General features: G+C 53.9%; 12 protein-coding genes and 1 non-coding gene across 13 annotated transcripts; 4 read left to right on the forward strand and 9 right to left on the reverse strand.

Moving 5' to 3' along the window:
• Positions 1 to 65: 65 nt before the first annotated feature.
• On the forward strand, positions 66 to 914 carry UMAG_02236 (uncharacterized protein; the record flags this gene model as incomplete). The annotated part of the gene is made up of 1 exon (XM_011390274.1): positions 66 to 914. One exon carries the CDS (start codon positions 66 to 68, stop codon positions 912 to 914), a length of 849 nt encoding a protein of 282 aa, XP_011388576.1.
• Positions 915 to 1,828: 914 nt separating this feature from the next.
• Positions 1,829 to 1,935, reverse strand: UMAG_16041. The gene is made up of 2 exons: positions 1,899 to 1,935; positions 1,829 to 1,867 (listed from the first exon to the last, which is right to left on the reverse strand). It is a non-coding gene; the product is annotated as a tRNA-Leu (tRNA).
• Positions 1,936 to 2,312: 377 nt separating this feature from the next.
• UMAG_02237 (uncharacterized protein) lies at positions 2,313 to 5,015 on the reverse strand (the record flags this gene model as incomplete). The annotated part of the gene is made up of 1 exon (XM_011390275.1): positions 2,313 to 5,015. The coding sequence occupies one exon, from the start codon at positions 5,013 to 5,015 to the stop codon at positions 2,313 to 2,315; it is 2,703 nt and encodes a 900-aa protein (XP_011388577.1).
• Positions 5,016 to 6,426: 1,411 nt separating this feature from the next.
• UMAG_12100 (uncharacterized protein) lies at positions 6,427 to 6,699 on the forward strand (the record flags this gene model as incomplete). The annotated part of the gene is made up of 2 exons (XM_011390604.1): positions 6,427 to 6,465; positions 6,526 to 6,699. The coding sequence occupies 2 exons, from the start codon at positions 6,427 to 6,429 to the stop codon at positions 6,697 to 6,699; spliced, it is 213 nt and encodes a 70-aa protein (XP_011388906.1).
• Positions 6,700 to 6,894: 195 nt separating this feature from the next.
• UMAG_02238 (uncharacterized protein) lies at positions 6,895 to 8,094 on the reverse strand (the record flags this gene model as incomplete). Its single annotated transcript, XM_011390276.1, has 1 exon — positions 6,895 to 8,094. One exon carries the CDS (start codon positions 8,092 to 8,094, stop codon positions 6,895 to 6,897), a length of 1,200 nt encoding a protein of 399 aa, XP_011388578.1.
• Positions 8,095 to 8,748: 654 nt separating this feature from the next.
• Positions 8,749 to 9,222, reverse strand: UMAG_02239 (uncharacterized protein; the record flags this gene model as incomplete). Its single annotated transcript, XM_011390277.1, has 1 exon — positions 8,749 to 9,222. The coding sequence occupies one exon, from the start codon at positions 9,220 to 9,222 to the stop codon at positions 8,749 to 8,751; it is 474 nt and encodes a 157-aa protein (XP_011388579.1).
• Positions 9,223 to 9,889: 667 nt separating this feature from the next.
• UMAG_10078 (uncharacterized protein) lies at positions 9,890 to 10,309 on the reverse strand (the record flags this gene model as incomplete). Its single annotated transcript, XM_011390503.1, has 1 exon — positions 9,890 to 10,309. The coding sequence occupies one exon, from the start codon at positions 10,307 to 10,309 to the stop codon at positions 9,890 to 9,892; it is 420 nt and encodes a 139-aa protein (XP_011388805.1).
• Positions 10,310 to 10,581: 272 nt separating this feature from the next.
• UMAG_10079 (putative lanosterol synthase) lies at positions 10,582 to 13,040 on the reverse strand (the record flags this gene model as incomplete). Its single annotated transcript, XM_011390504.1, has 4 exons — positions 10,582 to 10,667; positions 10,769 to 10,773; positions 10,893 to 11,083; positions 11,172 to 13,040. The coding sequence occupies 4 exons, from the start codon at positions 13,038 to 13,040 to the stop codon at positions 10,582 to 10,584; spliced, it is 2,151 nt and encodes a 716-aa protein (XP_011388806.1).
• Positions 13,041 to 13,904: 864 nt separating this feature from the next.
• On the forward strand, positions 13,905 to 14,452 carry UMAG_12101 (uncharacterized protein; the record flags this gene model as incomplete). The annotated part of the gene is made up of 4 exons (XM_011390605.1): positions 13,905 to 13,907; positions 14,010 to 14,119; positions 14,222 to 14,256; positions 14,388 to 14,452. The coding sequence occupies 4 exons, from the start codon at positions 13,905 to 13,907 to the stop codon at positions 14,450 to 14,452; spliced, it is 213 nt and encodes a 70-aa protein (XP_011388907.1).
• A 216-nt stretch (positions 14,453 to 14,668) lies between these two features.
• On the reverse strand, positions 14,669 to 15,750 carry UMAG_10080 (putative theta class glutathione s-transferase; the record flags this gene model as incomplete). The annotated part of the gene is made up of 4 exons (XM_011390505.1): positions 14,669 to 14,900; positions 14,988 to 15,180; positions 15,271 to 15,282; positions 15,396 to 15,750. The coding sequence occupies 4 exons, from the start codon at positions 15,748 to 15,750 to the stop codon at positions 14,669 to 14,671; spliced, it is 792 nt and encodes a 263-aa protein (XP_011388807.1).
• Positions 15,751 to 16,237: 487 nt separating this feature from the next.
• On the reverse strand, positions 16,238 to 17,788 carry UMAG_02242 (threonylcarbamoyladenylate synthase; the record flags this gene model as incomplete). Its single annotated transcript, XM_011390278.1, has 1 exon — positions 16,238 to 17,788. The coding sequence occupies one exon, from the start codon at positions 17,786 to 17,788 to the stop codon at positions 16,238 to 16,240; it is 1,551 nt and encodes a 516-aa protein (XP_011388580.1).
• A 2,982-nt stretch (positions 17,789 to 20,770) lies between these two features.
• On the forward strand, positions 20,771 to 21,706 carry UMAG_02243 (uncharacterized protein; the record flags this gene model as incomplete). Its single annotated transcript, XM_011390279.1, has 1 exon — positions 20,771 to 21,706. The coding sequence occupies one exon, from the start codon at positions 20,771 to 20,773 to the stop codon at positions 21,704 to 21,706; it is 936 nt and encodes a 311-aa protein (XP_011388581.1).
• Positions 21,707 to 22,228: 522 nt separating this feature from the next.
• On the reverse strand, positions 22,229 to 27,250 carry UMAG_02244 (uncharacterized protein; the record flags this gene model as incomplete). Its single annotated transcript, XM_011390280.1, has 1 exon — positions 22,229 to 27,250. One exon carries the CDS (start codon positions 27,248 to 27,250, stop codon positions 22,229 to 22,231), a length of 5,022 nt encoding a protein of 1,673 aa, XP_011388582.1.
• Positions 27,251 to 27,279: the final 29 nt, after the last annotated feature.

Genomic DNA, 27,279 nt, shown 5'->3' on the forward strand with positions numbered 1-27,279 from the left:
CCTCGCCCTTTCAGACGCCTGCATTTGTCGAGAGAACCCATCATCCACGCATCCAAAACAAAACGATGCGGTTGATAGCAATAGGTTCATCGTTCGCCGCGGGACCTGGCATCCCTCCTCAAGTCAACAAAGATGCGGGACGAAGCTCGAATAACTACGCCAACTACTTTGCACGTCGACTCAAGCTTGACGCTTGCAATCCATCCGAATTCCTGGATCTCTCTGTTTCGGCAGCAACGCTGCTCAATGTGATTTCCGAACTGCAGACTGCGGGAAAGACAACCTTCCCACCCCAGCTCGATTCGCTTCCCCCCCTTGCACCTGGTGATGATGGCAGTGATGTAATCATCACCATTACCGCTGGTGGGAATGACCTGTTTTACATCGGGTCGATGTTCGCGTATACGTTGAAGCATACACTTTGGGGTAAAGTGGTTTCCTACTTTCTCATGCGTAAACAAGAAAAGGAGGTCTTTGATCATCCGACCATCGCCACACCACAACAAGTCTCCGAACGCTTCACGGTACTGTTGGATAGAATTGAGGAAAAGTACCCAAAGGTAACAGTGTATTTGGTCGAATACTTTGCAATCATGGGTCCTGATACGAAGCCAGGTAAGGATGTAGTATGGGACCAGGAACAGGTGCAGAAGTACATGCAGACAGCCTGGTTGTTACAAGAGCTATACGCTAAAGCAGCCAACGGCAGGAGGCACGTTCATGTGGTTCCGCTGGCGGAAGAGTCAAAGCTGAAACATGCTGTGGGCTCCAACGATCCCTGGGTCTCGGATGGCTCGATGTTCAACTTTTTCTCACACGCAGCGTATCATCCCAACCAGAAAGGTATGCAAGCCGCTGCAGACATCCTCTTTGACTTCCACACCAAACTGCATTCTACAAAGGAGTTGTCGTAAATGACGCAATCGAGTCGCATTCTCTCGCCCAGCCATATTGAATGACAACATGCAGTGCGAGAAGAGCAGATGTAAACTCCACAAGCATGACATGGCGCGTTGGAAACAGACAGCAGGAAACGCTCCCAAATAGGTTGGATTGAGACTCGCACGATGTGCGCCTTCTTGCTCGCTCTTTAACCCACCTTGGCTTTGTTTCGGGCTGGTCCTTCTCCCTGTCAGGACAGAAAGCGTCGGCCGCGATCCCGGCTTCTCTGATTGTCTTGTGCGCGCTTTGGGCATCAGAATCGTGCACCAGAACGCGGGCATGATCAACGCGATCAACGTCCACCTCATCTATCCCGCGACTGACCAGCGTGGCGGAAGATGACCGAGATAGTTTCTCTACTCTTACGCGGATCCACCCCGACGTATCCCTGCATGCATGCAAGCCCGGCGTCAGCCAGTGCCGATTTATGACTCTGTCAATGAGCGAATCGCGAGCAGCGCAGTCTACATACACCCGTGCTGCATCGGTGCTGGTTCAGCAACACGAGCCACCACAATGCACGTGGTCTTGACTCGCTGCTTTCAGCAATCACTCGTAACTATAGATACCTCTGCTGCCAGCATTTGTAAGCGCCGAAAGTCCCACAGCGACTCGATTCGTCTTCGCTGTGTCACCAAGACTGTGTGTGTGTGAGCGCTGAAGTTCAGCGTGCCTGTTTTGCCATGCTCGAGCAATCCTCTCGCTTTAGCCCTACATCCATTCATGCAGGGTCCAATACATAAAATTTGAGATTAGATTAGATCAACAAGTGTCCACTTCTGTCAACTTCAAGACCCCATCTTTGGAGACAGAATCGTGAATCACGAATTGAATCGTCCTTCCCTAAGCATCAAAAATAAAGAGCAAATTTCACACTTGAATCAAATTGACCAGACGGGATTCGAACCCGCGACAAACGAGAGTTAACGAAGGGCTGAGATCGGGCCTACATCGGGCTTAAAGCTCGCGGCTTAACCACTTGCCTACTGGTCATGAAGTTTGGAAGACAGAATTGCTCAATACCGATTATAATCGGGTCTCAAAACTTTCCGCTTCGCTTGGCGTCTAGCACGATGATTTGTGCACACATCGAGTGTATGATGGCGTGTGGGCTAGCCTAAGTCGAACCCAGCTCGTGCCGCTGCTCTGATTCACTTCACGGCTCATAAGACAAACGGTGCACGACATGCCATGTGATACTGAAACCAAGGCTTTGCTGATGAATGCTTGTGGACGTGTCAGAGAACAATGAAGGGATCCAGGTAGACAAGTGTGGAAATGCATTGATATGTGTGGGTGTGATGATGGTGGATGCCGAGAGTTGAGAACGAGATGCTGGCTAGCGATGGAGGCAAATGCTCGATCCACGTTCAGATGCGACGAGGCTTGTCAGTCAGCTCATACGACTCGCTCAGATTGCCTGTGCGGCGCGAGAGTGCGTACGGAGGCGCGGGTCCAGACGACGACGAAGGGAGGCCTGTGGGATTTCGCAGCCTGCCTTGCTCCAGAGCATTCGCAGGCGAAAGCGGTCGTGAGGGCGGTGCAGTTCCAGGTGCGGTACCGCTCTCACCTGCGACTTCGTCAAAGACATCGTGTCCGCCAAAAGTGGCACCCGCGTCCATGAACTTGTATGGACGTTCACCTGCACCCAGCGTGTTGTGCACACCTGCCTCGGCGGTAGTGAAGGTCTTGGTCGAGTCGGGTGGCGGGTAGGGCAGATTGACGACGTGGTTCAGCGCAGTCTCATTGGGATCGCCCTTTGGACCGTAGATCCGGCACTCGGCCAAGAACACCTTGAGCTGGCACAGCCATCGGTTGCGTCGCTGTGCCTTTAGTCCCCCTTGTTGCCAGTTGGACTTGTATCGAATGCCAGCCGAAAGCAGAAGGCTGCCTTGTTCTTGAAAATCGACCACATTGATGTCGAGACCAGGCAAGAAATCGCGCTTCTCACCCTCGAGCCAGTGCACCATCTTGGTTCGCAGTGCCTCAATTTGGGCAAACGAGGTGCCGTAGGCGACTTCAAACTTGAACGTCTCTTCGATCGCACCCGATCGACGCAGGTTGACAATCGGCTTGGTAGCAAGCTGGTTGTGGCTGATCATGACGTTTTTGCCGTTGGTCGTCTTGAAAACGGTGGTAAGCAGACGCATCTCCTTGACAATGTACGAATCATCACCCACGTCGACACGATCGCCGACATCGTAAGGATGCTTGATGAACAAAAAGATGATGGCGCCCAGCGTCTCCTGAGCGGTGGTACCGATGAGCCAGGACAGACCGAGGACGAGCGTGCCAAAGGAGGTGACGAGCGTGCTGAAGGCGATCGACAACATGGCGGCAATGATGATGGCGGCGATGAGAATGTAGATGCTCATGAAGATCGAGTCGAGACGCCCAACAGCCGAGTCAACGTCGCGCATCGAGAGCTGAAGGGCCAGGCGTTCGCGATGGATGTCAATGCAGGCGGATTCAAGCTCGTCTTTGGTGATATCTCCGTTGAGGTCGCGGTCAAAGATCTCAAAGGCGGCCTCGGCGGTGGTCGCATCGGGGAAGCAGTGGATGATGTCGTCGACGATCAGCTCCGACTTGCCCGGTGGACAGAAGCTGTACCAGATGCGTCGAGCGAGCGCCTGAGTCTGCTTGCGAGAATTGAGCGATGAGACGACGACGGAGCGGCTGTTACCGGGCATAGGAACGCCCTGACCGGCAATCTCGCTTGCCACAGTTCCAAGGACGCTGGTGCTGGTGAGCGCTGCATCTCGCACCTTTTGACCGGTCTTGCGCAGACGGTGACGCGCCATGTGAAGGCCAGTGGACTTGCGCTTGGCCTCATGCTCGGCAGCGATGTAAGTGTCTCTGCGCTGGATATTTTTGGCATTTTCGTAGAGCGTGGTGAGCACCTTGATGTTGAATTTGCTCGTCGAAATGCGGTCCTCATACGAGACGCGATGGAAATTGTAGGCAATGGCTTGAATAAGGAGCTTCTCGCCGAGCAAAATGGCAGCACTGAGACAAATGCCGAACCAGAGACGATAGCCAGAGAGCATAATGTCGCTAGTGGACGGCCAGGAGCTATCGCTATTCTTTTGGGTGATGACGGTGGTTGTGCCCGAGGAAGAGGCGGTGGAGGTGGAATTGGTGGGCGTCAAAGAGGCCTGCTCGATGGCGGCCTTGTCGGCGCCCTGGAAGTTGCCGATGATGATGGCAAACCAGAGCACAACAAGTAGAATGGTCCACAGAAAGAAGGCGACATACTTTTCGGTGGTGATGAGGAATTCAGTGTAGCGTCGCATCTTTTGATGAAGGTTGCCGATGGTCCAGCGCAGGGCGCGAGGGATGAGAATTGCGCCGACACGGCACAACCACCAACCTAGCCAGATGGAGCTGAGCCAGATGGACCACCAAAAGATGCCGACGTCAAGCACGGTAGGGCTCTTGAACTGGTTGGCAGGTCTAGCGTTATAGAGGAGAAGAGCGAGGATACCTGGGATCCAGAAAAGGGCGGTTGGGATGAGAATGTAGAGGGCAAGTCGGACCGAGGGGTGACCACTGATGGGACGCTGAGAAGGTCGACCGTTGAGACCGACGAAGCTGGCGTTGGCTGATTCGCTCGAGTAGCCAGCTCCTTTGAGCAGACGTTCCCACGAGTCGCTATCCTGGCGCTTGTAGGCTGGACGAGTTGCGGAGGGAGATAGTGCAGCTTTTCCCTTGTTCATAGCCTCCTCAAGACGAGTGGACAAGTCGGTGGAGTGCGAGTAGCTCTGCATGTGTCGACGTTGTTGAGCGGGCTGCGAAGGAGGGTAGGTGTCGGAGATGGCAGCGCCTTCGTCATTAGACCATTGACTTGCGCCACCATAGTTGGACGGAGGGTTAGCATACTCTTTCTCGGAAAGCGCGTCGGTTATATTGTCGTAGTAGGCGGCTGAGCCAACAGGCTGACCAGCCAAAGGGGCGTCATAGGTCCTGATGGGCTGATGAAGCGTGGCGCTGTCTTCGGAGGCTCTGGAGCCTCTAGCTGTAGGAGCCGAAGCCGAAGCACCGCCACCGGGCACGCGCGACCACGGTGCCGACATGATGGGTGGAGCAGCTTGTATATCGCTCTGGTGAGGGTGTGATGCTAAAGTGATGGAAGCCGAACCGGTATGACTGATGGCAAGATACAGTGTGCACGAGACAGAGACGAGAATAGGTCAAGGTGTTGGTGGACTGTTTGGGAGGTGAAGGATGAGCAGGATGGTGGAGATGGAGCAAGTCTAGATTTGCGATTCGTGATTGTCGACAGTAGAGACATGAAAGGGAGCAAAGTTACTCGCTGAGATGCAGTCAGTACTCGTCACTGAGTCGACAGCCGCGCTTCGAACTGACACGAAAAGGAGAGGCGCTCGTGGCTTGCTCGTGTGCGAATGGTTCAATCGTGAATCGTGTATCACGAATCGTGAATGTTGTGTCTGCTTCTGCCCTAAAATTATTCGAATCAAGTAAAACGCACATTAACGTTGAACGACATGAACCTTAAAAAAAATGAAACACAGCACAGCACGCTCGAAAATCCTGGGGCCATTCACCATCATAATCGGAAATAATCGTGAATGCAGCTACGACGTGACAGCAGGAAGAAAAGGCCATCACCCATGCACGATGGTACAGTATATACAGGTGAGTATCTATTTATTTTAGTTTACGTTGGTTTAAAAAGGGGCTGAACGACGCCTTGACCCCCTGATCTGCAAGAAGACGTCGAACGCGCTTGTCACTCACAACGGTCTGTCTTGTCGGTCACAAGTGTATTCGTGAATCGTGAATGGATTGACAACCATCACAAGTGCCTTTTCGCACCAAATTTGCTGTCAAGCTGACAAGCGCAGCCGCACGTATTCATAAATCAAGCACAGGCAGCAGGATCTGAGACCATCACTCACGACTACCACCAAATTAACCCTCTGTACACTTGCAATGAATGGCCGGGATAGTATTCACGATTTGCGATTGCGTACAGCCCGCGACTCTTTGCAGGTGCAAAGTGGAATTCAGTGGCGTTGAGTATCAATCGTGAATCTCACACCATCGGTGCCTGGGCCATCTATGACTCTTGAATGCCGAGAAACGCCACAACGGCCTCTTTGCCAAAGCTCTTGATTTCCATTTTCACGATTTCCTGAAATTCGATCAGGCGATCGCATCGAATTTCGATGCGTACCATCGGCTTCGTCGGTGCTTGTACATGGTAACTTACTGTTACCTTGATGCCGCTGTCAAATCCTGCGGAATGCCGACGACAAATCAATCACGAATCACAAAATCGTGAATCACGAATGTGACGGACAGAAGAGCTTTCGAAATCACCAAGAACCACGAACGCCGAGCCCACAGCCATCCACGATACGCAGACTTCTGCCGCCCGCCGTCATCGACTGCTTCCTTCATAAGTTACCCGTTTCTCAGTCACGCTAATCCCAAGTGAACCCACCGTAACAAAACTCGAGGATGGCTCGATACAAAGCGGCTCGCCATCACGCACGCCAGGTTGCATAATGATGGCTGTCTTTTCTTGCCGCTGTTCTCGGTCATCTATCTTCACTTCAGCGGCTTGACGGTGCATTCGCTATGCCGCTATATGTTCCGCAGACAAGCTATTGTTCATTTGAGTCAGATAGAGATGCACTTGGTCTTACACGACGGCACCCTCTCAACGAAGTATTCAATGTAATAACCACAGCCAGGATTCTCAACCGAAAAACGAATTCCACGATTTTGTAAACAAAATGTGAGAAAATGGGGCAAACAAAACATCGGCCAAATCGTGAATCGTGAAGACGGTATGGACGCCAACTACCTGGCCGTAGCTCCGCTCAAGTTCAAGCAACGCTTTACGACGTCAGAACGTCAACATGTCGATCCTCTCCAGGACCAATTGTTGCTGCTCTCAGTGCTGGTCTGTTGTCTGTGGCTGCTTTAAGAAGGTTGAGACTGCTGCTGCGGTGGCTGAGGCTGTGGAGGCTGTGGAGGCTGTCGAGGCTGAATAGCCTGCGGCAGGGCTTGAGGTGGTTGCTGTTGCGGCTTTGTATGTGACTGCAACGATGGAGGCGAGTCCGGTGCTCTATCATGGTCATAAAATGATGGAACCACAGGGTCACTCGGGTCCAGGTTACCCAGGGTACCAATGGAGCTTGCCCCCACCTTTCGTTTCTTTGAACCGTCTTGTCTTTTTGTTGCTCTTCCTGCACTTCCTGAACCTGCAACTTCATCGGTACCTTGCTTTGCACCAGCATTCGGAATTCCTCGTGCATTGGCGCCATTCGAGTCTAAAGTAGCATCTCGCGTGGTGTGAAGTGTAGACCCATCCGAGCCTCGCATAGACATACAGTAATGCTGCAAATCGAACGGCGGCTCGTCTGCCCATCCCTTGACAATGTGAAGAGGACAATCAGCTCGGACTGCCAGTGTCAACTTGTTTTCGCAGTAATCCTGGAATTCTGCAATAGCAGCTTCGAGCTCTGGATCGATCGACGCGTCCGCTTCAACGATGGTCGAGGATCCAAACGGTCGTGCTGACAAACGTTGCGGTCCAGTGTCAAGCCGACCTGACGACGCTGGTGGACCTTCCGACTGTGTGTCGTCGGGAAGTGCAACCAAGGGATCGTCCGGATCGATCACGCCGCCTCTCCTTACCAATCCGCCTTTGTCAGTGCTCGGTGCAGCAGGCGCTTTCGCGTCAGCATTCGCTTCCTTGGGCTGGCCAAGTTTGGCGCTCGGCGCCTTGTCCAGGCTCTTATCCTTGGTGTCCTTGCTTGATTGGCCGTGATCAGCTCCAGCCTGCTGATTCTCGACGCCTTTCTTCGACCTTACGGCATCGCACCTCTGACATGTGGGCAACGCAACGTGACAGTTGATATGCTTCGTACTCTCAAATGCCACCAGCGTGTTGCACCATGCAATCGCCTTGTTTGTGTTCTCCGGATGGTAGAGCACCACGACACTGTCTCCCGTTCCCGTTCGCACTTTGGCTGCTGCTGCTGCTGCATTGAGCGATGTGTACGCCTCTTTCTTAGGCTGGACTCCACGCGGCTTGTTGGGAGGATCGGGTTGCGAGGAAAGACAGTAGGTGAAGTTGCGAATCGCAAGCCAGCCAAAACTGGTGGCTTGCAAGTACATCGGATCTTCCAGCCCTACCTGCGCCTGCACAGGGCTCAGATAGGCCAGCAAGGAGAGCAAGCCGAACGCTGTCCAGCGGGTGGCTGTCGTCATCTCGGATTGTAGAAATCACGTTGAGGAGATAGCACGAGAAAGCAGGGCAGGATGATAGGAAACGTTGGAGATACAGAGAAAGCCAAGCAAACACCAGGGCATCCAAGGCAGACTCAAGTTTAAGACGTGTTCGCAGGCGTTCAGTAGCAAATGAAGTCAAATGAAGTACTACACTGTACTCACGACTGAACAATAACGGGGCTGCCCACCCAATCACCACTGAGAAGTCACAAATGAGCTCGCTCGTTTTTGAAACGATTTCAAGTGTTGCAGCAACACTAGATGGGTTCAATCACAGCAAACATGGTCATGTCTGTAGCACCACCTTCACTTCTGCGTACGTACAAAGCACAGGATAAAGGCTGGTGGACGGTATGAAAAAGGCATAACGTCTCCCCTAGTGATCGGATTCAACACGCACGACGACCAGCGTAATTAGTCTATTGCGTTTGCGCGATTCTGCAGAGACAAGGTGATAGATAGTAGAAAGCATTGCTCAACGAAAACAAGTGTTTGTGAAACGCTCACATCTGCGCCAAAATCCCACTCGTGACTGCTACTTTACGTCGTCGGCCCAAATTTATACTCTCCAGAAGCAGACTGGTGATCAGCAACAGAATACTCCGCTTCCCTACTGTTACCATGGCTATCGCCATACCTGTACGAGCCGACTGCATTTCTCTGCCTGTCGTACGTGAACTCGCCTTCTCCTTGCACCTGAGCCGGAAGTCTATGTAGTCCTCCGTGTTTTCGCGAATTCTTGTTGATGGCTAAGATGATATTCTTGGTGGTGATGTTTTGTTGCTCTGTGCGCTCGTGAATCTGTTCAGACGAATCGTGAACCCGAGGAAACTCGAACAGCTCGATGCTGTCTTCAGCACCTTGCGCGATCTCCTCTTCAAATTGCCTAGACTTGATCTTGTGCTTCTGCTTGCCAATGGCAGAGGACGAACGAAACGATTGTAGAGGATGAGCAGACACGTGGACAAGACAGAGTATGACGAGGAGCAGTGAAACGAAGGTGGTGAAGAGCATGATGTTTTGCGAGCGAAGAAAGTAGAGGGGGACACTGTCAAAAGACTGTACGGAGCGTGTGCGCCGGGCACTAGATGTAAAGGACACTTGATCCAGCAGGCCGAGAGGCTTCTCGAGAACATCTCAGGGACTTCACTTTTATGTATTCTGAACATTCAGCCAACGAACCGCCGGCCGATCAAGCCCAAACAAACACCAACTCGATCCACAAGACACAAAACTATGAAGGGTATCCGCATCCGCTTGCGCTTTCTCCAAGGAGAGCAAGCAGCCGTCATGTCGAGAGATGCGTCCGAGGGCCGTGCCAACTCCACCAATAGCGAGTGGAAGCATTTGGGTGTCATGACACGGGCGGGACGAAGTGATGCTCCCACCATGCTAGCCGGTGGGTTGATGGAGATGCAACGCCATCTGTACAGCCCGACACTGTACTACTCGAGACTGCAGCATCGGCACTACCACTGAGATGAAGCAGGATCTATCCTGATCGAAGGACTTCTTCCAAGTTAGACTAGTGGGCATGGCAAGCTCCAGTAGCACCGTGCACACCACTCACCACTCACACTTTGGTCAGTCACGAACGGGTCGTGAGTATTTATCTAATATTTATTAAGTTATATGAAGAATTAGATTTTGTGCTTCCACTCCACTTTTTCATGGATTCTGTCTATCTCACACCACACACCAACACACCATAGCCCAGATAGACCGCACGGTGCGGCAGCATCACATCGCATTGCAATCTCGCGCGCTTCAACACAGGTATAGCTAAGCAAGATCGACTCTGGCCCGACGCTTGTTCACAGGTCATCAGAGCCGCCAACGATGAACTCACAAGGTCAACCAACCAGAGGACGAGGTTCGCATCATCCAGGGCACCGTGCACATCGAGCAGGAGGCGGTCGTGGCGGCAGCGGTGCACACGGACGTGGACGAGGTCGGGGTCGAGGGCGAGCTCAGAACGGTTTCCGAGGCGGTCGAGGCGCGTCCAGTCACGGTAGCATGCCGTCAGTGTCCATCGGCGATCCCTCCCTCGATCCTCAACTCGCGCCGAGGCCACCTCATCCTGGCTATTTTGATCCCTCATTTCTCGAGAATCCCTGGTACGACCTCGAGGCTAAACAGGGGATCCCGCATCTCAAAGATATCGTATCCGGCTGTCCTCAACAGGCACAGCAAGGTCGAGTCCAAGACCAAGTGCAAGATTTGATTCAACAACCTTCTGATACTGCTCCAACGCCTCTCACAAACGACGGAACCACTTAGCATACGATCGCTGCAACGCATCGTACTGAATGCTCAGGTGTGAGCCCACGTAGAAATGTTTTTCGCATTGCGGGCTTATCCATGGCATCTCTGTCACGCACTCCAATCGAGTTCGCGCGCAGCTTTGCCCAACGCCCAGATGGTAAAGCTGAATTTGTAGTTCGGGTACGAGATGGCACCTGTCGAATAGCAGCCCAGATAAGGTCAGGTCAGCTCAGGTCAGCTCAGCTCGGACTCTATCCGGTATCTCAACATCTGCGGTCGCAACGAGGATACTCACAGTTCCTGCAGTATCAGCCATCGGATCGTCGCGCAAAAGAGAGCACAACGAGCGAATGGTAACGTCAGCAAGCTAGCCTTGATCTCGCAAGGTATCACGAATCTCCCACTGTGTGGTTCCATACCTGTTGAAAATGCCTTCGATCTGTTCTTGCGCCCATGAACCATCGGCAAGTTGACGATCCATGATGACTTTGACGGCTTTCCTGATGCGGTCCTTTTGGGGATATTTGGCGTGTAGCAGTGTGATGATCACCCAAGCTGTTTGCACCACTTGCGACTTGTTCGCAGGTGTATATACTCCCGTTTCGCACGACTGCAAATAAATTACAATGAAAGCGGAAAAGAGAGCTGGTCAGCTCACCTGTCTGGTCTGCTTTGCAATCGTGGTCCTGCAAACTCACCTTGTACGTCTCACCCCATCCACCATCATGCATCTGTTTGCTCTCGAGAAACTTGCACGCTTTCCTGATTGCCTCACTGTTGTCGTACGTGTGACCGGCCAACATCAAGCTTTCCACGGCGAACATGGTAGCATACGTGAAGCAGATCGCCCACGAGCCGAACCAGCTCCCATCGTCCCTCTGCGCACGTAGAATGTACTTGACAGCACTATCGACGCACTTGCTAATGTCGTCTTTACGGTAGTCGTCGATCTTGGTGAATTTGAGCAGCGCAGTGACCACGGAAGTGGTGCATTCGGGATAGGCATACTCGATCATAATGTCGCCAAACACTTCGGCCGGATTGATGAGTTCGAGCAATGCGGGACCGTTGATGGTTTCGTACGATGCAAAGCCACCTCCTGGATTTTGCATGGTGAGCAGCAAATCAATGGAATCATGCATGCGTTCTCGAGAGACTTGTTTCGACAGATAGGGCACGGATTCTTGCAGCATGATGACAGCTTTTAAACCTTCAGCCGTGCAATCCGATACCACGTAGCCTTGCTCCTTTGTCGAGAAAGGCCAAGCACCCTTGGTAGCGAAACGATAGCATGTTTTGAAATGCTTGGGATTGTCGCGGATCTGACATTCATCGAGCCAGTCGAGCAACTTTTGTGTGAGCTGACGATTCTCTTGGGCTGCAGCAAGCCCGGAATCCACCATGGCCTGGGCAATGAAGGATGTGTCCCAGAGTTGACTACCGTTGGTTCCAGTCATCATCATGCCCTCGGGACCGATCCACATGAAATCCTTAAGCTTTTCGCGATGCATTCGCATGGCGTGGCTATCGTGACCCTCGACCTCCCAGCGTGCTACGTAGTTGAGCATCTTGTTGACCGGACCGAGGCATTGGTAGGACGTGTTTTCGTCTTCGAGCACGAGCAGCTCGTAGGCGCGCTTGATGCCTGCTCTCCTCAATGGAGGGATGTGACAGTTGTCGTAGGCGCCGACGAGCGCCATGAGCGTCTTGAGCGTCTTGGTGTGCGGGTAGAAGATGTCGACCGATGCAATGTTGCCTCTCTGCGCTGGCCAGTTGATCGACTCGTACGGTTCAACATACAGCTCTTGCCTCAACGATTCGATCAACGGATCGATCTCGGCTTTGAACTTTCGACCCCACAGATAGCCCATGGGGATGTAGACCATTCGAGTGTGGATCCACCACCTCCATGGATGGATCGGCAGCCAATCGGGCAACAACCACAGCTCGGGTGGGATGGGGTTCATGCCCTCCCATTCATAGCAGTTGAGGATCGCCAACCAGAGCTTACCCCACGAAGGGATGCCTGTTGCACCGCCGAGCTTGTGCAGCGTACCGCGCGCCTTGACCATCATCGGATGGTCTGCGGACACGCCGATGAGACGCAGCACGGTGTAGTTGAGAGCAGTACCAAAGACGGTGGAACAGCCTTCGATGTGAATACCCCAGCCGCCATCCGCCTTGTCGGCGCGGTTCCAGAGGTATCGAGCAATCTCAATCTTCCATTCTTCGGGGATAGGCGTCTTAGTGGCGTACATGCCGATGATGATGCCTGGTAGAAGAAACATGGGTCCACCGTATTCGCCTGCCCAGTGGCCATCGGAAGACTGGAGGTGGCGGTAGAACGAGAGACCGTTCCTGGCAGTATCGAGCGGTGTTTTGGCCTTTGGAAGCTCCGGTAGATCTGTGGCGAGACCGAGCCAGTACTTGTCTTCGACGGATTGCGGCCACGCCTTGCATTCAGCATCATCGCGAAGATAGTGCCAGACGTGGCGACCACCGTCCGAAACTCGAAGCCTCCATCGAGACAGATCGGTCTTGCCGAGGGGAGGGCTTGTGGTGGTCATTATCTGCGTAAAGGTAGGCGTGAGAATGCGTTGATGGCCGAGAACAAGTGCGTAGGAGATGGTGTCGGGAGCGAGTCAAGATGGCGAGCGCCCTTGTTTTCAAGACAGGATGCAAGATCGTCGGCCTTCCTAGCAGAAACAGCTCCGGGCGTTGCGCTACAGTCTTTTGAGCGAACTCAAGCGTAGTGATGAGGCGAGGCAGTCAAGCCCACGTCGACGAAAGAGAGCGAGCGATGAGACAAGCCCTGATCATGGTCATCACGCATGGTCATGATCAGAGTCATACGTTCGTAGACATTTTTGTGATTCACGTGATTTGCCGCCAAGTCTGCCAACTGGAATGAAAAGTCGTTAGACACGAGAGTCAGTTGCGTGAATCACCATGCGCCGTGCACGCACTCACGACTCACGACTCACACTCGTGACTCGTGACTGTGACTGACAAGAGTCGTGAGTGTGCGTGATACTACTTTGCGCAGCACCAACACAGCGCGCCAGCCGCCCGTCGTGCGTGGCTCCATGCTGTGCCCAAGATGTGCGCTTGTTAGATCACTCTCCAATTGTTTCACATTCGTGATTTGTTACAAGCGTGAAGGTGTGCATTCACGATTCGTGATACGTGATTCGTGATTCGTGATTTTGACGTGTGACGCACAGACACTCGTGACTTGTGAAGAAAACGTTAGACATCATCCTCACCATCGTATCATTATCAGCTCGGAATTCTCAAACGGATAACCTACATCTACGCGCGCGCATTCTTGCCCATCAAGGTGGCGCATTCAGAAACACCGCACTGTTTCGGACTTGGACGGTGGTGCTCAAGGATCAACACACACGGTGGTTCTTGCGGAATCGACAGCCATGGTACGTCTCGCGGTGACGATTTTCTGCCTTGAACTTGACTGACCTGCGGACGACGCGTTTTTGGCTTGCCCGCTACCGCTGAATCGGACGACGTACTGAAAGTCGGCGCTGTTCAACTTTCACTCGCTCCTGAGAGTGGTGCTGCTCATCATTTGCACCTGCACATATGTTCGCGCTACCGCACCAGCGTTGATCGATCGCAACAAGGAAGGGTGAGTCGCTTGGCCCAGCAAGTACTTCCAATCTTCAAGCTGTTCTTAGACGGACGAGCTGATCTTGACTGATGCCTCGCCTCTTGTTCTTGGACGTTGCAGCTTCCTCGGCGTGTTCTTCAAAGGTGCCCGTATCGGTAGGTATCCCTTCCCACCCCGATCGGAAGCCGTATCCCAGTAACGTAACGGCCTGGCTGACCCTCGTCATGTTACATTTCAAAATTACCTATCATGCGCAACTCTCCACCTGGCTACTTTCGTACAACAGGCGAACGCCTGAGCCCATACGTCTCATTAGCGTGTCTCGTCATGGCCGTGTACGAAGTCGTATAGGCTAACAGTCTCATCTGCACATGTATCATCCTTCTCCAACGCTATCAGCATCTACGTGGCACGAACACATTCATGGCACACCGCATCCAGGCTTGCCTTTCTGACTTGTTTCGGCGCATGGTAAAAACACTCTGAAGAGCAACAGCCCCGACGTTTCCAGTGAGAAAGGCATCAAATCAGCAAGACACACGGCAAACCCAGTTGAGCAGAGTAAAATCAAGCCTTGCTCTCGCGATCCTTGCTCATGCCATCCTGGATCCACTTGCTTGCCAGCGCCGCCTTTTCGTTGGCCTCTTTGAGGTGCACTTCGAAGAAGTCGTTGCTGCGCATTTTCTCGACCCAATCCGTGTTACCGTTGGGGACCTTCATTCCCTCGCGCACGGCGGGTCTGTTCCAGTTTCGGTCGATGTAGTCCTTGACGCTCTGGGGGACATCTTCATCCTTGAGACTGTATTTGTTGGCGGAACAAAAGGTGATGGTCAGGTGTCAGCTGGCAAAGGGCGCAGGATAGACATGGCGGTACGGTCCAACTCACCCAGCCCATTTATAGTACTGCAGCCAAGGGTACGCGTTGATATCGGCAATCGAGTACTTGTCTCCCACGAGCCAGTCATGGTGTTTGAGTCGAGAGTCGAGCACTTGGTAGAGACGTTTAGTTTCCGTAACGTAGCGCGACTTGCCGTACGGGATGTCTTCCGGTGCGTAGCGGACAAAGTGGTTCGCTTGACCTGCAGACACAAACGAGATGGACAATAGACACAGAAGCTTGTCAGTAACGAGGTTGGTCGGGTTCTGACGCATGCAGGCGAGAGATTTACCTTGCATCGGCCCTGCCAATGGGAAAAAAGAAAGCAATCGACCACAAGTAAAAAAAAAAACAGTATCAATCGGTCAGTCAACTTGGACTTTGATATCTCTCCTTTGAACCTTGTCGACTACGCACCGACGCCGCCATGGATAAAGAACATCCAGCTGAGCACCTCGCTCCTCTTATCCACACCATCGCCATTGTCGGACCAGCTGAAGATGTGCTTGGGATCGTAGTGTTTTTCCAAGTACAAGATGATCGAAGCAGTCTCAAAAACGCAGTGATCGGCACGGTTGGGATCCTTGAGAGCGGGAATGCGTCCGTTCGGATTGATCTTGAGGAACCATTCCTCCTTCTGTTCGTTTTTCCCCAGAGAAATGCTGTGGTAGTCGACCTTGAAGTCGGGGTAGACTGCTTTGAGCTCCTCGGTGAAGTTGGACACCTTTTGTCCGTTGGGCGTTCCCGCCGTGTAGAGGATGAGTGGCTGCATGATTGTGCAAAAGTGGCAAGCGATTGGTGTTGCTGGGAGTCGTGAATGGTCTCTCAAAGATGTGACATGTCGAGACGATAGAGACCAGCGGTCAGCGATTAGGGTTAAGAGTTAGCTTCTTTCGAAACCCCCCGGCTATGCATCGCCAAGCTCGTTCGGAGATAATCGTGAATGTGGCATGCTGAACCAGCGCAGCGTCACAGGCTCACTTAAGCACGTTGTTGCACAGAAGCTTTCCATGTCGTGCGTGCAAAAACCACGAATTCGTGATTCGTGATTCGTGATTGTGGAGGGAAGCACGTCGTGGCCCGTGCCAATCCACACTTGACACTCTGTGATTCTCTTAAGTCCCACCGTCCCTCGTGCCTTGCCCGATGCATGTTTCCACTTGAGATTCGTGCTCAACACACACACACCTACACACACGTAAGATAGCTTTGGGGTATCATGAATCGCCTCTTCTGGAAAACTATATCAACTGGCCCGACTAGCAATCCAGAACAACTGTTGCACTAGCAGCCTTTTTCAAACGGTTCATCACCGCCAACCCTACACCAGCGTCGTCCATTGCCTCTACAAAAATCAAGTCGCACCTGTCAGCCCCATGCAATGGGCCCTCGTCGAGCGTTCGAAGTCCGTCAAACATGCGTTGAGCGTAGACCTCGGCTGAGCCACTAGGGCCGAGATCGAAGGGATGCACACGAACGTTTTCAAGCTGTTCCAGTGCGAGCGGACGAAGCAGGTGTGGGTGCATATCGGATGTCGGGGCGTCGGTGGCGTGCGAAGCAGTTGTGACGAGCCGGGAGAGGGCAGAGTCGCAGGATATCATGAGTCCAATGTGAAGCGTCGATCGGGGTTGTGCAGATGAGAGGTGGTTGGTGATCTGATCTCGGACAATATCCGCAAAGGATCGAGGCGCGATCGAGAGATTTGACTCGACGTTGAGAAGCGTCTCGACGACTTTGGTTGATGACGAGGAATCTGGTTGAGATCGTGAGCCGCTAGTGTTGTTGCTTCCAGAAGATTGGGCCGCTCGAGCAAAAAGGTTGGCGGGAAGAAGCAGGACAACGCGAGCGGTGGGGCTGTAATGTCTGTACTTCATACCTGGAGTGGTCGGGTTGCTCTCTTGTTCAACACTTCGCTCCATGTCCTTGCCGTACACTCTGAGCTTGACCTTGTTCGCCAATCCGGCCTTGTCGAGCACCGAAGCAATCTGTTCGACCGTTACACCGCCAGGTCTAAGTACACGAACCTCGTCGGCTGCCGTTATGCCATCGATGACTGTACTCTCGACGCCCACCTGGCAAGCTCCGCCATCTAAAATGTACCTCAACCTTCCTTTAGGTGCTTGACTCGCATCGGCCGAAGATGATTCGGCGTCGAGCTGACCTCCCAAATCGCGCAACACATGTCCCGCTGTTGTCGGTGACGGTCGACCCGAGGCGTTTGCACTTGGTCCGGCCATGGGAAGACCCGAAATCGCAATCAATGCACGTGCTATCGGATGTGACGGCATCCTCACTGCTACGCTCGGATGTCCGCACGTGACCACTGTGGGCACGGCTGGCCGTTGAGTGTCTACCGGAAACAGCAACGTCAACGCTCCAGGCCAGAAAGCCTTGATCAAGTCGCTGTAAGCTTGGCTCATTGTGTAGCTCTGCGGTAGCAACGTGTCGAGCATCTCGAGATCGGAAACGTGCACGATGAGCGGATTGTCCGCAGGACGCTTCTTGGCAGCGTAGATCTTGGACGCTGCTGACTGCGACAGAGCGTTTGCGCCGAGACCATAGACCGTTTCTGAAGGGAATGCGACGAGTTGACTGGCGCGAAGGTGTGATGCAGCCTTGTCGAGACTGTTACGGGTGACTGGTGAAGAGATGACAGGTTTGGCTTTTGTATATGGCTCCGCATTGGCGGTGTAGCGCGAAGGACCAGCCTCCTGAAATGACACACTCGAATGTGATTCGCAGGGTAGAACTTCGGTGTGGAACGTGCAATCTGGGTATGCCAGCTCTGTATCCGGGCCGGAGGACGACATGGTGGTGAGGGTGCGAAACGGTGTGGTCAGACTGGGCACCTTGCGGGTCGAAAATCGTGGAGCTCGAAGGAAGACGCTGCTAAGACACGACGCAGGCCGCCGCATGAACTGTTCGAGCTGGTGTCAGTCAACTTCCAACTTGGGGGTCCAAAGATGTTGCAACACCTTGCCTGTTTCAAACGCTGGTAGAAGTCAACGTGGTCAAGCGCGGATACTTTGCGACCTGATGAGGCGGCTTCAAACATGAAAGGTTAGGACAGCCTTGGCACCAAAAAAAAAAATTCTTTGCTTCGAGACACAAGCTTTCAAGATTTTCTAAGAAGATCACGAATGTGGAGGGTAGATTTTTGGTTGGTTTAATCGATGTGATCGGTATCCCGATCGGGTAGGGGCGTGGATCGGGGTGTCTTGGAATTGATACCGCCTGGGAACATGTCCGCTCTGATGAAAGTGCAGGCTTGTATTCACGTTATGAATGTCCGTGGTTCGCTTTCGATAAAATAGACGCTCGGTGAAGGAAGCTGTTAGTGTGCGCTGTTATTGCAACTCCGCTGTGTATTTGCTGGCAGAGCTTGGCAATTTGCAACCTTTCGCCTTTTTGGCCTCGGGGTTGGGACCAACTCTCTGGAACGGACACTGATCCGTCGGCTCAAGAATGTGGAGCGGCGGTGGTCTAGGCTGAACGAAAAGACGTCTGTACCAGAGGATTTGAAGTCACCCTGATACGCCATGTAAAAGCCGCGAAGAGCAACATTGAGGATAGAATTGCCACATCACGGCTTGGTTTGAGTGGTGAGCAAGTGGAAAAGTGTTCCGTCGGGTCCAAAGCGATGGATAGCTACGGCTGCGGGAACACATGCAAAAGAGGAGCGAAATTCGACAGAGCCTAAAACGTACCACGTCCTACGTAACAAATACGCAGATGCTACTGCGGCAGTCCGCCGACGCCATGGACCACACAAAACACAATACACGGCTGCGACCGTTTCGTCAAAGTTGTGTTCGTGACTCGTGGCTTGTGGCTTGACGAGTCTCTGTTTGTTGCGTTTTCCATTCCATTTTGATTCGATCAGCGGTACTGTCAGCCGCAATCATGAATCACGCACGAATCACATGGAACACTCGTGTTTCGCGTTTTGCCAGCACCACTTACAGTAATTGGTTACCAATGCATCGTGCATGAATCACGAATGCATTCATCCTCTTTCTGAGCAACCGCTTTTTTTCGCTTCGATTCCTGCGAGCGTTTACGATTCTCAAAGTGTCATGGCTAGTCTTCGTGCTTGTTGGCTAGCCTTGGTGTGTCATGTCGATGTTGCACATCAAACCAGGGACGCATAGTTCGAGTGTAACTGAGCGTCTTAAGAATAGCGCGATTTGCTGCACAACAGCTCACCACCAGCTCATCCAGCCTGCGATGCAATGGACTCGGTGTACTCCAGTCTGGTGTACGCAGCAGCTGATGTGAGATGAGATCGACAGAAGGAAGCATGAGCAGGTGGCGCAGAACGAAGCGAAAGCCTAGCCACGCTTGAACCGTCAAAGAAGACTGCATTCGTACTTCGGCTGCACTCAATCATTCGAGAGTCTCACAAAGTGGTGGACAACCAACCGACTGTTATTGTCTATGCTGCGTCTCGAAATCCAGAACGACGTACAACTCGTCGGCTTTCCGAGGTCTGCACCAAACACGTCCCGAAACGCGTACAACCATCACGTCTGTACACCCCGACCCATCCACGATTCAGAAGTGAGTTTCCTCTCGATTTTCGCCTCGGCTACCCACGTTTTCAGCATCTACTGTATGTACTGTAATGCGCAGATTGGAGTAGGGTCTTTTGGCCTGGGGCTCCTTCGGTTATGTCGCTTCTTTGTGGCTGAAAAACTTAATTTCGAGCACGAGTGAGATTTGTGATTTTCGGTTTCACAGCTGAACTGCAAGTCGCGACGCGACGCAGTCACTGCCGAGGCTCTGGGGTCTTGCCATTCACGATTCTCGCCTCTGCACCTCGGCTGCGGATACCAGCGAGCAGCAGACACAGAGATCACGGTCGCAAGACGCACGCAGCACCCACATACGTGATAACCAAAAGCGGAAACGCCGCCGGTCACTTTTCTCTTGGTGAGAGCACGGAGAGGGGATAGTTGTGTGACAACGCTAAAGCATAACACGCTCTCAGCACTGTGCTGATCCTTCTGTGACTATCAGTAGTTCGAACAAGCCAAGGCGTCGTCATCGGGTCACTCGAACTCTGAAACATAACGCTCGGGACTTGTTGGGCTTAGCTGAAGTTACTGTAATCAGTACAAGGACAAGTCAAAAGCGTCCAGACAAGCGGAGCGTGTCGCCGCAACTCCTGCTTCCGCTACTGCTTGGTGCATCCCCGCGCCGCTGCCATCGCCGCTGCCGCTGTTGTTATGAGTTCCACTCACGACTTCATCTCGGCGCTGCTAGTCGTGATTGTGATTTGTGTATTGTGTTTTGTGCTTTGTGAATTGGCGCCAGAGCGTAAACTATAGCTCTGCTGTTTGCGCCCACAATTTCTATATTCAGTCAAGCCAGCTGCGAGGCTGCGGCGATTGCTCTGCCAGTACGCCCGGCCCAGCCCTGGCTACAGCTCTCCCGCTGCGAGAACAAAGTTTGAGCCACTTTGTGCTGCATCGGATGCTGCGCTTGATTGGACGGCTGATCCGACGAGCACCACATCAAACGCGATACGCCATTTATCAGACCGACCTCTTCTTACTCTCCTCATTCCCTCTTGTCTTCCCTGCCTGCTCGCACAACTCTGCACTCTTCTGCTCGCTACTACCATCCGTATCACTCGTGTTTGCTATATCCGTGTAGCGGTCCATCGTATTTTTTTCTGCTGTACCAACGACCCTACAATAGCAGTAAGCACTAGCGCTCTACACGGTCGCGTATTCACGCACGCTCCTTCGCTACCTATACGCTTCTTTCAGATTGTCACAACAACCACAATGCGTGTACATGCATCCATCGCAATAGCCGCCGTCGCTGCGCTAACAACAGTCTCTCGAGCAGCTCTCATCAACCTCCCCACGCTCTACTCTTGCGAACCTGCCTCGATCCACATCTTGGCCAAGGGAAACTACACCATCGAAGGTCGCGATGACAATTCACACAAACTCGTCTTTCGCGCGCGCATCAAAAAAGGCGTCTTGGCCGTCACTTGGGATACGGTCGACCTACCCGCCAATGCTACCGCGTTGATCACGGTTATCGATCAAATCTCGCCCACCGACACTTCCAACAATTCGGTTCAGGGTTCCATCTTTGCCAACCCAGCCGGCAACACCACCTGCTTGGCCAAGGCTCGAGATCACCGCAGCAGCGCCAAACAGAAAACAATGGTTCCTACCATTATCGGCATTGCCCTCGGTGCATTTATGGTACTAGTGTTGCTCTTAATCGGAGGCATGTTGTATAGACGCAGAAAAGAAAAGTCGGAAAAAATTGAGCAGGACAGTGTCGATCTCAACCACAGCTATACGCAGGGAAGCATCCCCGCCGGTGGAAGCTACATGGCTCGCTTGGTACCCGGCTTGAAGCTACAGGAGGCCAGACCGTTGCCTAGAGACCCAGTATTGGAATCCGAACACGCCAACTACGCTTCAACAAGAAGAGGCACGTACTACTACAAGAACGGTGCGGCACCCGACATCCTCGCCTACGCACCATCAGGAAGCAGCTTTGAACTGCCAAAGTACAACCACAAGAACACGCAAGCGTATCATCACCAATCCACACCCTCGTCCACAGGCGCAGATCCATTCTCCTCGCAAGTCGATCTTGGCACCGAGCCATTCCACCATCACCAACAACGGCCGCTCTATCAGCACAAAGATTGGGACGAATCACAGACTTCCTTCCTGTCCAAAAAACCCTCACCATGATGGAACAACCTCGCCTCCCCAACCGTTCATCGTACCCCCCTTAGCCTAACCCACTTCGACTTCCACTTCGACTTCCACTTCGACTTCAACCCACATACGCTTCCGCTTCCCATCCTCACTTTCGGTCTCGTCATACCCAAGTGGACCACCCTTACATGTCGTCCCTGTATACCTAGTTCAAGTACTGTTCCTCCTCACATCCTACGCACAGCCCCGCAATACTATGAGGCACATTCAGATACTAAACTGCAAAGCATGCAACGAGACAACGAGACTACAAAAGCAGCCCGAGCAAAATGAAAACAGGCCACAGCAGACCTGGAGCGCCCTGGAGGGCAAATCAAACATAATGCGCTGAAAGAACGAGGTATATACGCCAGAGCCAAGATCGAGCAGACGAGCAGACGAGCAGACAAGCAGACAAGCAGACGAGCAACCGAGGCGACGTGAATGCGCCTCGCATCGTCGGGGCGACTGCGGGAATAGGTAGGACAAGAAACGGTCGTAAGGCTACGTGGGCGATCACATGATGGTGCAGTCGGCCTTGGACGAAGAGCGACGTGATTTTTGGCGTTCGATTGCGGACCGCGGTGTGGGCGTCACCTGGCCAGTTGACACACCGCCTTTGGTGGTGTGTTTGGCAGATAGCGCTTCAGCGCGTGCGCCGGACGTGACGACGCCAGAGCTCAGACGACGACGGAAGCGCTCCTTGGAAGGACGAGCGTGCAGCTGCTCGACGGGTAGCACCGGCGTTGAAGCGTGCGGATGCGCCTGCTGCGCTTGGTGCTGCTGCGCCGACGAGCCACGAGAACTCGAGTGGCCCAGCAGGATGCCACCAGCGCTCGAGATGCTGCTGGCGCCACTGATGCTGCCGTAGCTCATCGAGCTGTGCCGCCTTGTACCGTGCAGAGCTCCGTTGCCGTATGGGCTCCGCATCGCCTCGGGGGTTTCCGCAGGCGGAGGCGACGGCGAGCGTTGTCGACCGGGAATCAACGAGATGCGACGCTTGCGTACAGCAGCTTGGTCCTTGGCCGGCTTAGCTGCAGTAACGCCGTTGCCGGTGGGAGGCGAAGGCGACCCCCTCACCTCAGTCTCGGAGCTCGCCGATGCAACCAAGCCCAGCTGCGGCTGCGAATCCGCCGTCGGAGACTTGGACTGACGCTTCATGCCAAAAGGAAAGCGGAAGTTGATCGGAACCGCAGCGTTGGGCGCGCCGCCAGCAAGCATGGGCGACACAGGCGCCAGTTGCGCTGCTGACGACATGGGGCTCGTCTGGTCCATAGACGCCCTCTGCTGGAACAGAAGCAGCTGAGCACGCAGATTGCAAGGCGAAGGTGCGTGAACGGCACACCTTGCGTGACATACCAGTCCGCACTCTTCGCACAGCACCGCATGCTTCTTGACCGGCTCGCGGCAGATCTTGCACACTACCGCCTTGCTGAACGTGCTCTTGACGAATGCGTGCGGCTTGGCTTCTTCCTCAGCCATCAGACCCAGATCGAGCATCGACGTTTCGCCCGCGGGCAAAAACACGGTCGGATTCGCAGGCGTCAACGCGGGCGACTGGGCTTGGTTTTTCGAAGAGGTGTCGACGCTAGGCAGCGGATTTGAATGAACAGCGGGGGAGGTCGTGGGCGAGACGCCATTGGCCATCTCGGTGGCTACAGCCGCCAAAGACTCGGCAGGGGAGGTGTTGGCGCGCAGCGCTTCCAGCCCCGGACGTTGCAGAGTAGGTGCAGGGGACGACGTCGACCTCTCCATCGCAGGCTGCACCGCGCGTTCGTCTTCTTCGAAAATGCGCGGGTCGAGACGTCTAGCATCTGCGCTAATGCGACGCAGAAACGGAACGCTGTCCTGCGGTCGCAGCTCCCGCAAATCCTTGTGACCCGACCATACCTGTTGCATCCATTCGTGCTCAAAGAGCATCTCGGCACTTGGGCGCTTAGCCGGATCTTTGTTGAAGCATTGCATCAGCAGATCACGCAGCGCATCCGAGCACTTTTCGGGAATGGGCGGGCAGTCATCCTCGACGATCCTGAACATGGCCGACATGGCAAGCATGTCGTAGTAAGGAGGCTTGCCGGTCAGCAGCTCGATGATGGTGCAACCCAGCGACCAAATATCGGCAGCTGTGGTGACGCCTTTGAGCTCGATGACTTCGGGCGCCATCCAGTTCGGTGTGCCGATCGCATCGTTCTTGTTGCCCATCTTCTTGACCGCTTTCAGATTGAGTGAAACACCGAAATCAGAAAGCTTGACGTTGCCTTGTTTGGTGGTCAAGATGTTGGCAGCTTTGAGGTCGCAATGCACGACGTTCTGGCCGTGGAGGTAGTTGAGACCCTCCAGGATCTTGACTACATAGCTTGCGACAAGCTTTTCGGGAAAGTTACCGAAGGCCTTGAGCGTGTGAAGCAGCGAACCATTCTCCACGAACTCGAGAATGATGGAAACGACGTCAGGTCCACGCACGAGGCCTTCATACTTGACCACGCTCGGGTGGGTAAGGCTTTTGAGAAGATCAACTTCGCCCATGAGATCATTGATCTCTTCGTCGGTACGACCCTCGAGCTTGATCCTCTTGACGGCGACCATACGTCCCGAGTTGAGATTCAAAGCGCGGTACACGGACCCAAATTGACCGCGACCGATGCAGTTGCCCAATTGGTATGTAACGCTCGGTTTGCCCTCTTCGGCGACTACGATCTTGTGCTTCGGACCGGTGGCGTCGCGACTAGCTCTGGTAGTCGTTGACCCACTCTCATCCGTAGGTAGACTGCCGAGTGTGTTGGTGTAGATCGAGCCAATCTCGGAATCAAAGCGACTGCGTGATGTCGAGATGTAGGATCGCTCATCCACCGAGGGATCTGGCGAACGTCCGCCGACGGAAGTAGGACGACTCATGGAAGGGAGATGCAAGTCAGACGAGTAACGCATGTGTCGGAAATGTGGCCGAGAAGAGACTTTGGACGAGCTGCTGCTGCCGTTGGTGGCGATTGCGGTCGAAGGACCTGATGCCGTCGAGATTGTGTCGCTGACGCCTGCATTCATCGAGAGGTGGCGCGCCATCCTGCGAGCACCTGGAGAATCGTTTGCGCCGCGTGGGAAGGGAACTCGGGACGATGCTAACGCGTCTGACTCGCCATTTGCCTGCGAGCCGAGGTTGAGCAAGGATTCGCGCGAAGGATTGAGCAGCGACGGACCAGCGTAGAGACGAGCGCTATGACGTCGGGTCGGAGCATGCCGGGTGGGGCTTCCCGAGATAAAGAGATAATCGTCGAGATTCTCGGTCGATCCGATGACCGCCCTAGGAAGCTGGCCGAGCGCCAGCTCCTGACTGATACGCTTCTGCGATGTGCTGCGAGCCAGCAACGGCGGCTTGACGGCAAAGCTCTTGGTGGATTTGTCTGATTCGCTGCTTCCTCTTCTGACCTGGCTTAGCTCCATCGATACGGATGGAGTGCTAGAGGTGGAGAATGATTCTGCGGTGGGCAAAGAATCATCATTGGTTACCACACCATCTTCGGGCTCTTCAGCGACACCCGTCAGGCTGATGACCGACTCGCTCAACTTGCGATCACGATATGGTAGACGATTATCGTCGTCGGCGCTGTAGCTGTTCTGCTTGACTGAGTCGGCAAATGTGATGGATGATCCTTTCGGCTTTGGGTGGCCGAGCTCGATGGAGCGACGCTTAGCATCGAAGGACGTGGAGGTGTAGCGTGAAGAGTCAGACTTGCCTATGAGAATGCGTTCTGCTTCGCGTCTGTTCTGTTGGATGCTTAGTACGGCCCTCTTTGGCGTGTCATCATTCAGAAAGAGCTCCGAGCTATTCTCGATGCACTCTAGATCGCCGTTGCCGACTGGGAGCATCTTTCGGTCCTGCGCGCGTGGCGTAGTGGGAGGAGTCATCGAGGTCGTTCTGGGCTCAATTTTGATGGCGTTCGCTCGAGCCGCTGTCACCTTGGAGCTGCGCCTAGCCATCTTTTCTGTTGCTTGAAGCGTGTGGACGACGCGAAGAAGGCCGCCGACGGTGCTGTCGGTAAGATCAAAGGTCTGAAACAAGTCCTTGGAACGAAGGCCCAGATGGTCGCGTGCAGCTCTCAAGAACCTGGAAATGTTGTTGGACTTGACCCATTCGAGGTCTCTGCGGTCGATGCGGTCGACACTTCCGGGTCGGAGCCGATTCGCGAGCAGGCACAGCAGAACTCCATCGGCGATGCTGTGCCAAAAGCTCGATGCCTCGCTGTGTAAGTCGTGCACTTCGAGGCTCGCCTGCGAAACCAGTGCAGAGATGCGCGGCTTGTCGGAAGCGTCTCCGGGCTCTGCGATACGACCGAGCTCGCGAATCATAAAGGAGCGGGCCTTCCGAATGCTTTCGAGCGCAGCTTGTGGCGATGCTAGCTCAGACAAGTCAAACGATGCTGTGGTGGCTGAGGAGAGGCCGGTGTAGTTGCTCTGAGATAACAAAGTGGTGCCAGATCCGACTGTCGCGTCACTCATCTGGCTACGCTGGACCGATACTTGCGTTGAGGAATTTGCTCCGGATGCGTCGAAATTTTGGTTGAGCTTTCGAGATGGGTCGCTCTGCTGGCGATGGCGTCGGAACCAAGTGCCTGCTGACGACTTGGGCTCAGACTTGGTCGGAGATGATCGCACATTGATGTCCTTTGGCGGGCTAAGAGTGTCGGTGCTCGTGTTCAGAATGGACCAGGATGCTCTTGATACCTCCGAGTCCGCACTGCGAAGAGTGGAGGTACTCTTTTTGCGGAAACAGTGGACTTGAGGATTTGCGTCGGGTTGTGAGCTGTCTTCGCACGCGTCAACGGCGCTCATGGCTGCAGCAAAGCTGGAGTAGGCGAGTCCGGGTGAGACGCCTAGGCGCGAGGAAGCATTATCAGTGTGCGAGGATGCTTGTGTCTGTCCTTCGCTGCCTGCGCTAGAAACTGCGTCGTTGGAGTGGGCGCGCGAGCCGCGTACCAGCTTGCGCAAGAACGACGGTTCTTGGGTGTCGAGCATGGGGTCTGACGCTAGATGCAGCTCGGGGGTGGATAGCGAGGCTACTTCGAGATTGGTGAGATGCTGATTTCGAGTAGCTTTCCTCCTGCGTTCTGCCGACTTCTTATGCGCTAGTGGACGACTGGGCGAACCTGGACTTGAGGGTGGTAAAGGAAGGGCTAAGTGAGCGTAGGATCTGGGGCTCGCGGGAGCGGAGACGTTGGAAGCGGACTGGGAGGGGGTGATGGAAGCGTCTGACGACCTAGTTTCCGAGGCGAATGAGTGGGACGTGCTCGTTATTGACTCGTCATCGATATTGTAAACACGACGATGAGGAATCGAAGGCGAGTGCGGCGTGCCGCGAAGGCGAAAAGGGGATGTTGGGGTTGATGGAGATGGAACCGACTTTGCCGAGCGCAGCGGTCTGCCATTGGCCAAGCTGGCATCGGCAAATGAGGCTGGCGACATGCGGTGCGAGTCTGCTGAGCGATGGTCCATGTTGACGAAATCCGTGGCCGGTGGCAAGATGGCAGCTGTTGCGGCGGCCATAGTCAGAATGGTGTCGAAGTTGAGAGCTA

Source organism: Mycosarcoma maydis, chromosome 5, assembly GCF_000328475.2.
Source record: "Mycosarcoma maydis chromosome 5, whole genome shotgun sequence".
Classification (NCBI taxonomy): domain Eukaryota; kingdom Fungi; phylum Basidiomycota; class Ustilaginomycetes; order Ustilaginales; genus Mycosarcoma; species Mycosarcoma maydis.